Here is an 18,863-nt window from a genome sequence, read left to right as displayed (position 1 = left end):
AAGTCGATGGACTATAAAAGTGCAGATGTCCTGCTACAACTGTACAAGGTATTGGCAAGACTGCACCTAGAGTAGTGGACAGTTTTGGTCTCAATTAAGAAGGGATATGTATGCAATGAAAAGAGTTCAGAGAAGGTACACAATCGGCCAATTCTGGAGATGAAGGAGCCGTCTTACGAACAAAGGTTGACTAAGTTGGACCTTTATTCATTAGAAATTAGAAGAATGAGGGGTGAACTTATTGAAACATAAAAGATTCTGAAGGGGCTTGACATGGTAGATTCTGAGAAATGTTTAACCTTGTGGGAGAATCTGGAACTAATGGCCAGTTTCAAAATAAGGGGTCTTCCCTTGAAGATAGAGATAAGAAGAAATTGCTTCTTTCGATGGACCATGAGTCTTTGGAATTCTGTTCCACAGAGGTAGCGGAGGCTGGATCATTGAATATATTCGAGGCTGAGTTTATGCCACACTCAGATCAGCCATGATCTTAGAGTCATAGAGGATTACAGCATGGAAACAAGCCCTTCAGTTCAACTTGTCCATGCCGCCCAGTTTTTAACCATTAAGCTAGTCCCAATTGCCCTCTATACCAATCTTAACCATGTAACTGTCCAAATGCTTTTTAAAAGATAAAATTGTGCCCGCCTCTACTACTACCCCTGGCAGCTCGTTCCAGACACTCACACCCTCTGTGAAAAACTGCTCCTAAGCCTCCTACGCTCCAGGGAAAAAAGTCCCAGTCTATCCAGCCTCTCCTTATAACTCAAACCATCAAGTCCTGGTAATATCCTAGTAAATCTTTTCTGCAGTCTTTCTAGTTTAATAATATCCTTTCTATAATAGGGTGACCAGAACTGTATACAGTATTGCAAGTGTGACCTTACCAATGTCTTGTACAACTTCAACAAGACACCCCAACTCCTGTATTCAATGTTCTAACCAATGAAACTAAGCATGCTGAATGCCTTCTTCACCACTCTGTCCACCTGCGACTCCAATTTCAAGGAGCTATGAACATGTACCCTGAAGTCTCTTTGTTCTATCACTCTCCCCAACGCCATAACTGAGTAAGTCCTGCCCTGGCTCAATCTACCAAAATGCATCACCTCGCATTTATCTAAATTAAACTCCATCTGCCATTCATCAGCCCACTAGCCCATTTAATCAAGATCCCGTTGCAATCCCAGATAACCTTCTTCACTGTCCACTATACCACCAATCTTGGTGTCATCTGCAAACTTACTAACCATGTCTCCTAAATTCTCATCCAAATCATTAACACAAATGACAAATTACAGTGGACCCAACACTGATCCCTGAGGCACATCGCTGGTCACAGGCCTCCAGTTTGAAAAACAATCCTCCACAACCACTCTGTCTTCTGTCATCAAGCCAATTTTGTATCCAATTGGCTGCCACACCCTGGATCCCATGACATTTAACCTTGTACAACAACCAACCATGCGGTATCTTGTCAAATGCCTCATCTTATGACGGAACAGGCCCGATAGCAAATTCTTGCTCTTATTTCTTATCGTCCTTCCAATGAGCTGCCACAGATTTGATAGACTGAATGACTTCCTTCTCTGCTATACCATTTAATGAGATTGGTGTTGATGTGGATACAACATAGAATTTGCAGAGTCATCCAAGGATTAAATTAGAAGTACAAGCTGCAAAACTGTGGCTATTTGCTCATGTTTGTATGGCTAAGGGTGGTCTAATTCAAGTGATTAAAAGATAAAAACATTCAATCAGATAAACATAGAGGAACTATTTCCTCCGATGGAGAAATCCAGACTAAGAGGGCACAAGAGGGGACATTAGAGCGAAGTCATTCAGGAGAGAAATCAGGAAACACTATTTCACACAAAGTGTAACTGAAACCTGGGTCTCTTCCCCCAAAGCTGTTGATGTTGGACCAGTTGAAAGCTTCAAGACAAAGATCGATACATCTTGGTCAGGTAAGTGAATCAACAGAAATGGTTCAAAGGCAAATAAATGGAGATTTGTTTGATTTTTGTTTATTTGTTCAAAGGACGTGATTGTGGCCCATTCCTAACTGCCCTTCAGAAGGTGGTAATGGGTTGTCTTCTTGAATTGCTGTCATTCATGATCAGCCATGATAAAAAATTTAAAAAGAACAGGAATCAGGAACTGAATAGTCTATTCTTGTCCTTAAAGCAAGATCAATCTCTTTCTGCCAAACTGAAATGATCTAAAACAGAAAAGGCAGAATGGATTTTAACTAACATTCTAGCATAAAGATGCTACAGCTGAATGTGCTGTGATAGGGGTGTATAAAATCCAGGTGATTCCTGTTTAATTTTTCAGATTACACAACAGCTTTCTGCCTGCAATCGCATGAAGTGTAATTGCAAAACAACAGTGAGGATAATGAATGCAATATTCGAATAAAATCCTATTTTGAAAAGAGATAATAGAAAGATGTTATACAGTGATTCAGGGTGATTATTTTCCAAAAAGCACACAAAGGTGAATCTTCAGCATCTTTTCATGGGCTGCAAATATGACCATTACTATACTATATTTAAAAAGATAAAAGTACGCGGGTCTCGTAAATATTTATTATGATGGCCTTACTGTGGAATGCATTGAATATACATATACTCTTTGTTGAAAATTTTTGCTTAGCAAATAGATAAATTTAAAGTTATCCACAATGCCATAATGTGAGCCAAGCCAAAATTAGACGGATCACCAACCTGATAAACTTGGACATAATAGGGTCATATAAAGACATCAAGACTTCAGCATCTTCTCCTATTTTGCAGACAACATTCTTTAGAGTTACAAACAGACTGAAAGAAGGTGTAGCAGCAAACTTCGCTTGTCTGTTTATGTCAATGTTATGCTTCTGAGACTGCAAGACAGACAAGAAAAAGTTATTTTGGGTGCTTAGAAAGTTATCATCTACAATAAGCAGCAGAAGCATACACTCTGCCAAGAACTAGCTTTTCCATTCATACAAATATCACTTTAAAAGATTTTAATTACCACACGATATGGAGACATATTTAACCATTCTACAGTGAATTTACTGCCACGATTTTAGGGCAGAAAATAATCAGAATCATTTCCTGGAGCTAAGAAAAATGCTCAAATTGGAAGTTACATTTTTATCACCACATTCTCCCTATTCTGTATGAATGCAGAAACTTAAAATGCAAAGTCCCAAATTATCACAACTTAAAATAACTTGCAAGCTTTTAGTATTCAGTTTCCAAAGGACTTTTTAAAAATTCTTTCATGAAATGTGAGCATTGTGGACAAGACCTCTCTGTTAAAATATCTCTTCTCCAAAGTACAAGAGTCCCGGTCCTATCTGCTAGTATGTTTACAATGCAATGGCCATGTTGCTGTATTTAAAAATCAAATTAGAGGTGATTTTAGCATACACATTTCATTGTAGAAATACATACTCAACTTAAGAAACATTTTGGTTACAGCTTTAACTTTAAACTAAAATTTTAAAAATCGTGCAAATACAACCACATAGGAACTCCAACATGGAAACTTAATTTAACATTCAGGTCAGCAAACTGTGGGATATTTGGGGTGAATAAGGTTGCTCATAAGTAAAGTTGTGAATAGCAGTAATAACTGCATTGAAAGGAACAGCAGCTTCTATTTATAAAGTTTTGGCAATCTCATAAGAGACAGATCGCTTCTATCAGCAAAGTCTGCTCATCTTCCATTGCCACAGCATACTGCAGTGCTGCTCCAAGAAGCAGAATCCCAAATTCACAAAGCAGTCAAAGACAAAGCAGAATAAATGGGAACGAGGATTTTTTTTTTGCAATTGGCAAAGTTATAGCTCTATACAATCTTTCACAATGACAGATCCATTTTCAATAACCCATCTTGGAAGATTTCCTCAATACACTATACATAATGCAATCATAAATCTCTTAATAAAAACAGGTTTATAATTTCTTGATACATAACAAACAAAATGAGACTTCTCTCCATGTGATCAATCTAATGTTTGTAGCTCCAACTTGGGTTTTAAAAGAATACTATAACATTTAAAGATAAATTCCCCTCTTGCTGTTTCTATTCAAGTCTTCTCACATCAGGCATCATACTCTAAAAGGGACTCTTTAAATGGTCACTTAGAAATGTATGTCATGTATCACATTCTCAGACTGCAATCATAATTTCAGTAGCATCAGCCTGAAATCATTTTGGGTTGTTTGTAATTCATTCATTCACACATACTGCATTGTCTACACATACTAACCTTGGGATTAGAGTCATAGAGGTTTACAGCATGGAAACAGGCCCTTCAGCCCAACTTGTCCATGCCATCCTTTTTTTTAAACCCTGAAGCTAGTCCCAATTGCCCGCATTTGGCCCATATCCCTCTATATCCATTTTACCCCTCTATACCCATCTTACCCATGTAATTGTCTAAATGCTTTTTAAAAGACAAAATTGTACCCGCCTTGACTACTACCTCTGGCAGCTTGTTCCAGACATTCACCACCCTGTGTGTGAAAAAATTGCCCCTCTGGGACACCCTTGTCTGGTTCAGGAGGCAAAACAATGCTTACAAACATGACCCTTTGTCAAAGCTTTGTCAAAAGTAATCTGGACTCAAACGTCAGCTCTTTTCTCTTCTTACAGATGCTGCCAGGCCTGCTGAGATTTTCCAGCATTTTTTCTTTTGCTTACAAACATTACCGTTTTTTTTTATAAAAAGAAAAGCTGATAAAGCCAGTTACTTTACAGAATATCCAGCTTTGAAGACCAAAATTATACATTAGTTAGGTTTAAAGTTTACTCGATCTGTCAAGTTGACCATGTTCGAAAGATTGGAACTGACTGAGTGAGCATCATCATAGAATTCCTACAGTGCAAAAGCAGGACATTCGGCCCATTGAGTCTGCACCCACTCTCCAACAAAGCTTCCTGTCCAGACCCCAACCTGAAACCTTACATATTTACCCCACTAATTCTCCCAAGCTACACAATCTGGGGCACCAAGGGAAAATTTATCACGGCCTATCCACCTAGTCTGCACATCTTTTGACTGAGAGAGGAAACCAGAGTACCCAGAGGAAACCAACGCAGACACGGGGAAACTCCACATGGACAGTCATCCAAGGCCAGAATTGAACCTGGGTCCCTGGAGCTGTGAGAACAAAGAACAAAGAAAATTACAGCACAGGAACAGGCCCTTTGGCCCTCCAATCCTGCGCTGACCATGCTGCCTGCCTGAACTAAAACCCCCTACCCTTCCAGGCACCATATCCCTCTATTCCCATCCGTGTCATGTATTTGTGAAGATGCCCCTTAAAAGCCACTATCGTATCTGCTTCCACTACCTCCCCCGGCAGAGTGTTTCAGGCACCCACCACCCTCTGTATAAAACACTTGCCTCGTACATCTTCTTTAAACCTTGCCCCTCGCACCTTAAACCTATTCCCCCAAGTAATTGACTCTTTCACCCTGGGAAAAAGCTTCTGACTATCCACTCTGTCCATGCCCCTCATAACCTTTTATCAGGTCACCCCTCAACCTCCATCATTCCAGTGAAAACAAACCAAGTTTCTCCAACCTTTCCTCGTAGCCAATGCCCTCCATATCAGAAAACATCGTGGTAAATCTTTTCTGTACCCTCTCCAAAGCCTCCTTCTGGTTGTGTGGCGACCAGAATTGAACACTATATTCCAAGTGCGGCCTAACTAAGGTTCTTTAAAGCTGCAACATGACTTGCCAATTTTTAAATTCAATACCCTGGCTGATGAAGGCAAGCATGCCATATGCTTTCTTGACTACCTTCTCCACCTTCTTCAAGTGACCTGTGTACTTGTGCACCCGGATCCCTCTGCCTATCAATACTCTTAAGGGTTCTGCCATTTACTGTATATTTCCCATCTGTATCAGACCTTCCAAAATGCATTACCTCACAATTGTCCGGATTAAACTCCATCTGCCATCTCTCCACCTGATCTATAATCTGCTGTATCCTGACAGTCCTTATTGCTATTCGCAATTCCACCAACCTTTGTGTCATCCACAAACTTACTAATCAAACCAGTTACATTTTCCTCCAAATCATTTATATATACTTTAATATATATATTTATATATATTACAAACAGCAAAGGTCCCAGCACTGATCCCTGAACTAGTCACAGCCCTCCAATCACCCTTCCACTGCTACCCTGTGTCTTCCTTATTGCTATTCGCAATTCCACCAACCTTTGTGTCATCCACAAACTTACTAATCAAACCAGTTACATTTTCCTCCAAATCATTTATATATATTTTAATATATATATTTATATATATTACAAACAGCAAAGGTCCCAGCACTGATCCCTGAGCTCGTCACAGCCCTCCAATCACCCTTCCACTGCCACCCTGTGTCTTCTATGACCGAGACCTGTGAGGAAGCAGTGCTAACCACTGTGCCATTGTGTCACACAAATCATCATCTGCAGCAGATTGTTATGGGAACAATGACCCAAAAAAAACCGTCAGCTGGCAGTTTATTAACTACACAATTATTAGTTCAAAATGTAAACTGAATGAATAGGGGTTACTTCCTAGTGTGTCAATACACTCTAACAGAATATTAAACAAAGGAATTCTCGCAATTTACTGTTAAATAAGCTGCAAACACTAAACCATTTCAGAAATCAATAGAATATTGATTTGCTAAATGAATTAGTTCACACAACACTGAAGCCAAGTTTTAAGGCAGTTACAACAATTAAAATTAATTCATTTCCTCAGCAATTTTGATTGCTGCTACTACAATTAGATTTTACAACTCTACAAATAAAATCCTGCAATTATGCTTCAGTAATAATGGTACAACCCAAAGGCAAACAGGGCAAGATTTCTAATGTTTGTTACTTTTTAGCAATGTCATAAAGATCTGCATAATTTGGTTATAATTTAGCAAAGTATTCCTCCATTGTCTCACTATTTACTGAACTGACCAGGTCTCACTAAACAACGCTTGGGAAGAAATATTCAAAAGTGCTGTTTTCTTTATAGGGAACCAAGACTGAATAAAGGAAATCTCTATTTTTTCAATATTTCAAAAATATTTTTTACATACAAAATATGTAAAATCTTATCACAGATTAAAATGCATTACTTGGCAAGACTTGCATATAAATTAATTAAATAAAACTTGCAATTTCATAAAATCTCAACAATTCTGAAGTAATATTTTGTTGGTTTTAACAACAGAATGTAATATGTTGACTGGGATAGGTAAGTAACTATACATTTCAAAAGCAATTGGAACAGACCTAAGCTGGGGCAAAAAGCTTGCAAAACATCCAAATCTACTATCTGCAAGGGACGAGTTCCTTGAGACTAAACTTTCTTCTCAAAATAAAGTTCTATTGAGTCACTAGCATCATATAATCTTATATTTGACATACAAGTTACAAACATTAACATTTTTTTTCTGACTGAAAAAACTTTGGTACAAGACATGGGGCGGGGTCTTACGGCCTCACTCGTCCCAAAACCATAAAATCCTGCCCGAGGTCAACGGATCTTCCCATTGTCCACCCCTCGCCTGCTCCAATTCCCGTGGTGGGCGGGGCGGTAAAATTCCGGTTACGAGGTCTACAGGTCTACTCAAAATGATGCTCTATTGTCTGCATGCATAATAAGAATGAAGGCTAACTGAAAGCGATGAACCATTTGGGTCACCAGCAATCACTTGTTGACAACTTATTATAAAAGCATAAAAAATAGGAACATGAGAATGTCATCCAGCCCCTGGAATCTGTTCCACAATTCAATAAGTTCATGGATGGCCCACTTCAACTCTACTTTCTTGAATTATCACCACTTCCCTCATACGACTTGCAAATAATTACGGCACAGAATTCTGTATTTTAATCTGCTCTGTTTTATTCATCACTACATTGTAGGCAATTATTGATCATGAAAGGAAAAATTAAGAAGCTCTGGCACAAATTTCACACTTCAGTGAAGCTAGGTTGAAAGTGATGCTCCATTTTGAACATCACTAGTCTAAAATTGTCAACATCTTTGAAGGTTGTGAAATGGTCAATAAATTTAATAGTTACTTGTGCCATTTGCATTAATGTAAAAGCATAGCAGAAGCACAATCAGCTGATGAATTCTTATTAACCTTTGGAAGACGGTATTGATTTATTTTCTTTCAGACTTAACCTTGAATTTAAAATTATAGGTTTGACACGATTCATGTTGGTCATTTCTAAATTCATCAACAGTTTATCCAATGACAGGAAAGCTGCCTCAGTGTAGGGCAGTGAATTCATTTGTCAATGTGCCCTGTTCTTTGGTGGTAGCATATTGGCTTCGAGACTCAACTTTCCACGCCAATTCAGGAATTAGTTCTCAAATACATGCTAAATACATAGAATGGACTTTCAGATAGAGGAGGAGAAAATCCAAATAGTTTTGAACTAAATTTGTATTTTTCTGCACATTCAGCTGTCCTTCCTGCTTTGATCACATCTGTAATACCAAGCAATTGGCTTCAAGTTTCTGAATCTAACTAGATGTAAATTAGAAACGGTACTGATATCAAAACTAATTACTGGGTACACAGTCATCACTTCCCCTCATTTCCTCCCCATCTTAATATATCTGAGGTTTATCCTGAATCACCAAAGCTTTAAGGCTTGCATGCATAATATGTTCAATTGCTTTTTGGAGACCTTGATACAACACACAAGATGTCTAATCACCTCTACTTGTGAAATCATATCCTCCAGAAAGATCAAGGAAGTTGGTTAGGAAGCCTTTTTGTCTTCTGAATCAAAAATGATTATTGCTTGGTCTATTATGGTAATATGTTTATTCCTGATAATCAATTTTCATTTTGTATTGTATTGAAGACTAATGGTGTCTGTAATGGACTACTGCAGTTTTATCAACTCTTCTCGAAAATGAGCAGCACATTACCTTGATAAAAGTACATATGCCAGCTGAAGCATGTTGCACAAAATATAAACTGGATATCTGTACTGAAAAAACCTTTTGATTTTTGTAACAAATAAAACACAATCCTGCTGCTTTAAATATTGTTAATGTTGCATTACGGAGAGGCTGCTTTACATATATTCTTCAATGGAGAATTGTATTGATTAGAAGTGAGCATTGTATCACCTCATTTTAAGTCACATAAATTTACTTGAGAAAAGAAGAATTATATTGGAGACACTAAGCATGCAATTAATAATCTTCATGTACAAAGTATTCAGAGGTTATAAAAAAATTGGAAACAGCACAGGAATTGATCGGCAGGAGAGGGGAGAGTGAGACCGACGGGCAGGCGGCGGTGGGGGGGGCGGGGGGTGTGCATGCAGGGTGGGTCATGGAGGGGATCATGACAGAGTACTCATCGGGAGGGGCCCGATGTTGCAATGCATGCAGCCTGTGTTGCCAGGGGGCTAACCACCTGTCAGCGATGGGGGGTTTGGTCTCAGGAGGTCTCCCAGTTCACTCAGAGATCAGCTTGTATAATGGTGCCCCAGGCAGTTTGTGGCCGGCTTCACCGGCGAGCTTAGGCTCACCTCCCTTTCATCTCTTCCCCCCCCCCAACCCACCCAAACTGGTGAGAATCGCACTTCCGTCTGAAAAGAAGTGTCATAAGATTGTATTTTCAAACTCACCCAAGAAACAGGGCTGAAACTCTCCCGATTTCTCACTCATTTGGCACTTAGAATTTTTTTGTAAGTTTGCACCCAGTTTTTGAATATTAACTGTGCGGCATAAAGAAATTATGCTGCATCTCACAGCTAACTAGCACTTTACCAATCCATTTGAAAGACTGTTAAAAGTTTACAAGATTTGATTCTTAGCACATCTGTTTGCAAAAAGAACAATGTTCTAATTGAGAGAAATTCACTTTTGTAAATATTACCCATAACTTATGATCTTCACTTTGGGATTATCACTCATATGTTCAGTACTAAATTAAGATATAACCTAACATTTTGACAGTTGTTTGCCAACAGTGCATTGGAAAATCTTTATCAGCTCTCTGTAAAAACAGTTCCCAATGGGTAGTTGAATAGCACAGGATTGGAAAAAAAGCTTGCTTACCACTAAGAACCAGAATAGGTAGCAAATAAAACCTTGAATATATTTATTCATCTCTTTATAATCCCCCTTTCAAGATTCTGAATTATCACTCATGGAAAGATAAGTGGCAGGACATCAAACAAAGAATATTATCTTGTTTTGAGTGGCGGGATATGAAAAATTGAGAGAGAAACCCTGGCCTCAGCTCCCCATTTACACAATATTTGCCCAGACAAGATGCTAGTTTTTTCATTAGTTAAAGGTGAAAGACTAATGCTTTCTGTGCATCCACAAAATAATGTTTCCATTCAATTGAAGGAAGTGGGTTTGACAGAATACCTCTCATCCCCTTCATCAGGATAAAAGAGGCATTAATATCCTACTTTCCTCTGCCTTACAATTAGGTAATGGTGTTGGTACTCAGCCATTCTTTCATCCTCCACTCCTGCAGCCATCCTATGCCCTTGATTAGAAATACATGTCTGTCACATGGAGCTACTGTTTCAGTAGTGTCAATCGCTCCCTTAAGCGATCTTTATTTTCTAATATGCATAAGAGGATTAGTCTTGATTAAAAATTCTGAAAAATTTCTCAAGTAAAAAGTATATCACTAAGCCAGGAAATACCATATCAGTTAGGGCAGGCCTGCTGCAGGAACTGACTCATCATGAATAATGAGAAGGAAATCGGATGGAGGCCAGAGATTCAATAGGATAGTTAGAGAAATATAGGTCCTGCTTCACAGGATCATTATAAATCAAAAAATGTCACTGAGCCACATAATGAAACACGAGGTCAGATGACCAAAAGCTTGGCAAAAGAGGTGGGTTTTAAGTGTCTTAAAGGAGGAAAGGAAGGGAGTCAGAGAGGTGTAGGGAAAGCACTCCAAGTTTAGTACATAGGTAACTGAAAGTGTGGCCACCAATGGTGAAGTGATTAAAATCAGGGATGATCAAGAGACCAGAATTAGTGGAGCTCAGATAAGGGTTGTGGGGCATGGAGGAAGATTAGAGATAGGGAGGGGCATGACCATTTTAAAACAAGGATAAGAATTTTAGAATCAAGATGTTACTTGACCAGTAGCCAATTTAGGTCAGTGAGCACAGGGGTGATAGGGAAATGGGATTTGCTGAGAGTTAAGGCGCAGGAAGCAGATTTTTAGATTGGAAGGATTGAAACAAGGAGTTCCAGGAAAGATGGGAACAGATTTGGAGAGCAATAACACACCAAAGAGAGAAAAGGGAAGTTGGAGATGGGGTGGTCATTTGCAGGGCATAATCCTGAAAGTTTCTCTTCTTCAGGTACCTACCCAATTCCTTTTAAAATTATTGAAGGAATCTGCCTTCACTATCTTTTCAGGTAGAGCATTCCAGACCTCAACAAATTACAGTGAAAAGATTTCTCTTCATCTCCCCTCAACAGAAAGAAGAGTTTTCTCCAACTATTTTTATCAAAACCTCTCATTAACTTGAAAGCCTTTATTAGGTCATCACTTAACCTTCTTTGTTCTAAGACAGCAGTATTAACTTTTCCTATCCCTCCTCCTAACTTCATCCTTGATAACATCCTGGTAAATTTCCTCCATACTCTTAACTTACACATTTTTCTTGAAGTATAGCACCTAGAATTGTCCACACTATCCCAGCTAGGGCCTAACTTCATTTATACATTTATCAGACGATCTCTTTTATATTTTATACATCTATTTATAAGCTCATGTATTCTACATTTTCTTTCAATCAACTTAGCATCTTCCAATCATCTTTAAAGTTGTGTATATCAAGTTGTGCGTATATGGACACTAAGGTCTCTCTACTCATCAACATTTGTCAAAGTTGTGTTTTTCCATATCAGTGCATAATTTCATGTTTCTCCACATAGAACACCTGCCATTATTTAACCTATTTCACCATCCTGCCTATGTCTTGAATGAATCCTAAATTAAGCCTCAAGGAGTATCAATGCAAATCACCATCAGTTTGAAAATCATTCATCCAACATTGCCCTTTACTTCATGTCGCTAAACCAATTTTGTATCCATACCATCACTTTGCTCATAATTCCATGTGCTTCAATCTTCTAACAAGTCACTTGGGTGGTACTTTGTCAAGACCTTCTGAACATCCATATATTACTTCAACCAACGTCTTCTGTTACCTCAAATTGATTCAATCTACTTAGTTAGGTATGATTTATCTTTAACAAATCCATGCCTTTCCAAGTTTATTTTGTCCCTGATGATAATGGTTTTCAATAACTTCGTCACCACCAATGTACGGTTGACTGATCTCATAGTTTTCAGGCAACTCTCCAGCAATGTTTCTGTATCCAATGAAGATTGAAAGATAAATCGATGCATTCTATATTTCTATCTTGGGTTTCTTCCAATGCTGAGGAAATGCTTAAGAAATCAGAGGAAACAAAGGGGCTTGGGAGTCCTTGTTCAAGATTATCTTAAGGTTAGCGTGCAGGTTCAGTCAGCAGTTAGGAAGGCAAATGCAATGTTAGCATTCATGTCGAGAGGGCTAGAATACAAGAGCAGGAATGTACTTCTGTGGCTGTATAAGGCTCTGGTCAGACCTCATTTGGAGCATTGTGAGCAGTTTTGGGCCCTATATCTAAGGAAGGATGTGGGGGCCTTGGAAAGGGTCCAGAGGAGGGTCACAAGAATGATCCCCGGAATGAAGAGCTTATCGTATGAGGAGCAGTTGAGGACTCTTGGTCTGTACTCGTTGGAGTTCAGAAGGATGAGGGGGGATCCTATTGAAACTTATAGGATACTGCAAGGCCTGGATAGAGTGGACATGGAGAGGATGTTTCTACTAGTAGGAAAAACTAGAACCGGAGGGCACAACCTCAGACTAAAGGGACGATCCTTTAACACAAAGAGGAGGAATTTCTTCACCCAGAGAGTGGTGAATCTGTGGAACTCTTTGCCACAGAAGGCAGGTCATTGAGTGACTTTAAGGCAGAGATGGATAGGTTCTTGATTAATAAGGGGATCAGGGGTTATGGAGAAAAGGCAGGAGGATGGGGATGAGAAAAATATCAGCCATGATTGAATGGCGGAGTAGACTCGATGGGCCGAGTGGCCCAATTCTGCTCCTATGTCTTATGGTCTAATAACCGAGGATGCACTCCACTCAGGCTAGGTGACTGGCCAACTTTCAGTAATGTTTTTAGTACCTCTTCAGTTTAGTACATTGTTAACTTTTAGCACATCTTCTCTATTATTATCCTGTCCAAAACTTCCCTTTCTTCTTTGAACAGTCTACACTTGGCTTCCTGATGAAAGCAAAAAGAAAGACATGTGTAATGTATTTCTCATGGCTTAGCCCTGACCTGAAAATTTTCCTCTGGGTCTTTCTTCAGCCCAAAATTTCTCACACAGACCAGACCAATTACATTTTATACGTTCATAAATTGTTTCAAGGTTCATCTTTTTCTTTAATCCATCACTGCCTTCCAAAAAATCTCCGCCATTTGTCATCACCTCCTTTTTTGTTTTATTTTGACTTTAATACTCTGTTATCCAGAGTGCTTTAGCTTTGAATAATTTGCCTTTTTTCTTAAAAGGGAACATGTCTATCTAGTCTGTAGATGAACTATTTTCTCCCAGAATGCCCTCCACTACTCACTTACTGATTTATGCGGCAATCATTTTTCCCAATCTACTTGCCCCAGTTCCTTGTTCAAATCTTGGAAATTAGCTTCCCAACCAAGTTGGGCATTTTTACTGTTGATATTTTCTGGTGTCTTTTGATTATTACTCCAAACTGAAATATGTTGTGGTCACTGTTAATTAATGAATTTCATTAGAGGATCCAAGTAACATCCCAGAAATAGCTGTAAATTAGGAAATAGAAGCAAGGTAGGAGCTCAAGAACATTACAATCACCAGCAAGTGGTATTGTAAAATTCGAGCTGCAGGCTGACTAGTCCCTGAGCCTAATGACCATCATCCTATAGTCTTAAAAGTGGCTCATGAGATAAAGTTTTAAAGTTTATTCATTAGTCACAAGTAGACTTACATTAACACTGCAATGAAGTTGCTGTGAAAATCCCCTAGCTGATGCACTGGTTTTAGTTTTCCAAAATTACCTAGATTCAGGGAAGGTTCCATTAGATTGGTAAAGATAGGATGAAGCTCCTTTATTCAAAAGGGAAGGGAGATAGAAAGCAGAAAACCACAGGCCAGTTAACATAAGATCTGTTGTTGGGAAAATATTAGAAGCCATCATTAAAGATGTTATAGCAGGGCACTTGGAAAAAATCATGGTCATCAGGGAGAGACAACATAGTTTTGAGAGGAATTCATATTTAACCAATTTATTTGAGTTCTTTGAAGAGGTAACGTGTGCTATGGATAAAGGAGAACCAATGGATATACTGTACTTATCCAGAAGGCATCCGATAAGCTGTCACATCAAAGATTAAGATAAAAGCTTATGGTTTATGGAGTAACATACTGGCATGGATAGAGACTGGCTAACTAAGAGGAAATAGAGGGCAGGCATAAATGGGTCTTTTTCTGGTTGGCAAGATGTAATGAGGGGTGTGTCACATTTCAATGCAGGGGCCTCAATTTTTTACAATTTCTCTCAATGACTTGGATGAAGGGACAAAAAGTGTGGTTGCTAAATTTGCTGATGACATAAAAATCGATAGGAAAGCAAGTTGTGAAGAGGACAAAAGGAGGCAACAAAGGGATATGGATAGAAGAGGAGAGTGGGCAAAGTTTTGACAAATGGAGTTTAATGCTGGAAAATGTGAAATTTCCATTTTGTCAGGAAAAATAATGAGCATATTACCTAAATGGTGAGATTGCATTCTCTGAGATACAAATGGACCTGGGTGTCTGAGTGCATGAATCACCAAAGACTAGTATACAGGTGCAGCAAGTAATTAGGAAAGCTAATAGAATGTAATTGTTTACTGCAGTGGAAATGAATACAAAAGTAGAGAGGTTATGTTTCAGTTATACAAGGGAGACTACATAAGAACATAAGAAATAGGAACAGGAGTAGGCCATCTAGCCCCTCGAGCCTGCCCCGCCATTCAATAAGATCATGGCTGATCTGATAGTGGTTTAGTTCCACTTACCCGCCCGCTCCCCATAACCCTTAATTCCCTTATTGATCAGAAATCTATCTACCTGTGACTTAAACATATTTAACGAGGTAGCCTCCACTGCTTCAATGGGCAGAGAATTCCAGAGATTCACTACCCTCTGAGAGAAGTTCCTCCTCAACTCTGTCCTAAACTGACTCCCCCTTATTTTGAGGCTGTGTCCTCTAGTTCTTGTTTCCTTTCTAAGTGGAAAGAATCTCTCTGCCTCTACCCTGTTTAGCCCCTTCATTATCTTATATGTCTCTATAAAATCTCCCCTCAGCCTTCTAAACTCCAATGAGTACAGGCCCAATCTACTCAATCTCTCCTCATAAGCTAACCCCCTCATCTCCGGTATCAACCTGGTGAACCTTCTCTGTACTCCCTCCAAGGCCAATATATCCTTCTGCAAATAAGGGGACCAAAATTGCACACAGTACTCTAGTTGCGGCCTCACCAGTACCTTGTACAATTGCAGCAAGACCTCCCTGCTTTTATACTCCATCCCCTTCGCGAGAAAGGCCAACATTCCATTTGCCTTCTTGATCACCTGCTGCACCTGTAAACTGAATCTGTATAGTGCTGGTCTCCTTATTTAAGAAAGGATGTAAAGGTACTGAAAGCAGTTCAGAGGTGTACTCGTCTAATGCCTAGAATGGGAGAGTAGTTTTAAGAGGAAAGGTTGGACAGGCTAGGCGTATATCTGCTGAGTTTAGAAAAATAAAAAGTGACTTGATTGAAACATACAAGATCCTGAATGGTTTTAACAATGGTGGATGTGGAGAGGATGTTTCCTCTTGTGGGAAAATTTAGAACAAGAAGTCAATGTTTAGTTGCCCATTTAAGATCGATGAGGTTTTTTTCTGTCAGAGGGTGAATGCCTTTGGAACACTTCCTCAAAAGGCAGTGGAAGCAGAGTGTTTGAATATTTTTAAGGCAAAACTGGATAGATTCTTGATAGGCAAGGGGGTGAAAGGTTATCGGGGAGGGTGGGAACGTGAAGTGGAGGTTACAATCAGTGCAGTTATGATCTTATTGAATGACAGAGCAGGCTCGGGGGGTAAAGTGGCCTATTTCTACTCCTAATTCATATGTTCATACTTTTGTATGATTTTCTACTGTAACACATGCTACTTGTCTTACTTCATTTCTGATAAACAGAACATTACTGCTTCCTTCTTAGTTGGACTGGAAACATATTGATCAAGAAGCTGCTCCAGCACCCAATGGCAATTCCTCTCCATCCATATCCTTCGCACAACATTAGTCAGTCTGTATTAGGGTAATTAAAGTGTCTCAATATTGCTACTCTATTTTTGTTACACACATTTGAAATTTGCCAACAAATTTGCTCACCATTTCCTTCTCACTGTTTGGAGCTGTTAGAATAAAATCACAGCAATATCACAACACTCCTTCTGTTCCTTAATTGAAGTCAAATCAATTCAGTTTTTGAATAATCTGTTTCAAACTTTCATCATCTTCATTCAACAGAACTATGGCCCCTCCTCAATTTCCTCTCATCACTTCTGAATGCTTGGTAAGCAGGAATATTAAAAATGCATTCAGTATCCTTGATCAGCAATGCCCACTATGCAATCACCTCACAATTCAATGTGGGAACCTGTGCCTACTACTCACTAACCTTATTACATCACAGATAAAGACATAAACACAGATCAATACTTCCTTTGGCTCTTTTGCTTTATTCCTCAATCTCATCCCTGCAATTTTTGAGGTATTTCTAATTTTACTGCATTTCCTATCTTCCAACTTATAGAGATTCCAAATGTATTGAGGCCATCAATACAAGATAATCATTAATAAATGAGGCGGCAGTGGCACAGTGGTATGGTCACTAGACCAGTAATCCAGAGACCCAGGGTAATTCTCTGGAGACCAGGATTCGAATCCCACCATGGCAGATGCTGAATTTGAATTCAATAAAAAAAAAATCTGGAATTAAAAATCTAATGATGACCATGAAACCAATGGCAATTGTCATAAAAACCCATCTGGTTCACTAATGTCCCTTAGGGAAAGAAATTTCCCATCCTTACCCGGTCTGGCCTACATGTGACTCCAGATCCACAGCAGTGTGGTTGACTCCTAAAATGCTCTCAGGGATGGGCAATAAATGCTGGCCCAGCCAATGAATTAAAAACAAAAGAACTTCTGGTGAAAAATCTTTACTCAAGAGAATATGAAACTGATTACAACATGAAGTGGTTGAGGTAATTACCATACCTAGCTTTCCCTTAAATGCATTTAAGTGCATGAGGGAGAAAGAAGTTATGTTGATAGGGAAAGATGAAATAATGTAGGTTAATCATGGAGCATCAGCATAGATCAGTCGACCAAATAACCTTTTTTCGCGCTGCAATACTTTGATTTGTGTAACCTGAACACCTCATAAATGAATGGTGGATTAAAAATTGTATCATAAATTTTCACTGACCAGTATAATTCATGAGATTATTTCTTGATGACTGCAGAGAGTTAAAACATCAGAAATTCCCCGCATGCAACCCATAAAGACCCACCAAAAAATATGCAGCTCACTAACCCTTTGTGCAGAAATGAGAACTAGGAAAGTAATAAAAGATGCAAGAAATAAACTGCAGATCACAGAACGCACAGGACTAATATTCATATCCAAATTCAAATCCCACAAAAATTAAAAACTGGGAGACAAAATAATAGTTTGTACCAGTTCACCAACTGTGGTTCTATTCTCAATGACTTGACAACATTTGCAAATGTAACAAAATTGCTTACACAGCATTGAAGTCAGGACCCTAACAATGGTGGATAGCATGTTTGCACTCAGCACCTTAAGCTGCGCGATAATGCAATTTCAGAAGGCTGGCATAATTTTTTTTTATAATACTTTTTTTCTATTATATTTGTTTAATTATTTAAACGCTTTAGAATTTGTTTATAATCTATACACTCCTACTTGAAGCTTTCTGAAGTCAAGAAGAAAATGATAATTTCAATATATTAAAACTGCATTTCAAAAGTAATTAATTGGATGTATTGTGTTTTGGAAGATCTTAAAGTAGTGAAAGGAACTAGATAACTAAAAGTCTTGCTATCTTTCATTATCGATTTTCCCAGCAATTCATGTTAGCATCATTTTCTCTTTTTCTACTTCTTGCAAGTGTATAACCTAAACCTGTATTCGTATTTCTCTTCCTCTTTTAGTTGGTAGTTGTCTGAAGCAGAACAGTCACCATCTTTGATGGATCGATTTCCTGTTCCTTGAACAAAATGCAGCTGTACCTCCATTCATCTGAACTGTGTTTGTTTGTTGCAAATTTTCCAGCCATTTTTGAGTTCATTCTGACAGCTTTTTCCCTTTCCTCTGAGCAGCCTCTTCATCAACCTTGAATTTTCACTAATGTCCTGTCTCCTTGGGCTTAGATTGTTCCTATACAGCTTCTAGTTTAAGCACTGCTAACTGGCAAGCACATCCTTGTCCTCACTTTTCTGATATTGCATGCATACTCTCACTTACTCCTGCTGCTTTAATAAAACCAGCCTCATTTTCACTTCTATCCAAGATACTATTAAATCTGTTTTTGAAGTTATGATCTTTCTAGCTATTTGCTACAAATTTGAATAGCATCTCTTTGGTCAGCAATTTGCTGGCCACATTTCTGCATTTCACT

At 38.7% G+C, this 18,863-nt stretch overlaps 1 protein-coding gene across 5 annotated transcripts in view; it reads right to left on the bottom strand.

Moving 5' to 3' along the window:
* Positions 1-18,863, bottom strand: part of dock1 (dedicator of cytokinesis 1) — a 617,564-nt gene that overhangs the window by 489,056 nt on the left and 109,645 nt on the right. For all 5 annotated transcript variants that reach the window (XM_078223434.1, XM_078223435.1, XM_078223436.1 and 2 more), the window contains exon 8: positions 2,730-2,887. In XM_078223434.1, coding sequence (XP_078079560.1) covers positions 2,730-2,887 — 158 coding nt within the window. The remainder of the gene's footprint in view (positions 1-2,729; positions 2,888-18,863) is intronic.

Source organism: Mustelus asterias, chromosome 11 (assembly GCF_964213995.1).
Source record: "Mustelus asterias chromosome 11, sMusAst1.hap1.1, whole genome shotgun sequence".
Taxonomy (NCBI): domain Eukaryota; kingdom Metazoa; phylum Chordata; class Chondrichthyes; order Carcharhiniformes; family Triakidae; genus Mustelus; species Mustelus asterias.
This window is presented reverse-complemented; position numbering and strand designations above follow the sequence as displayed.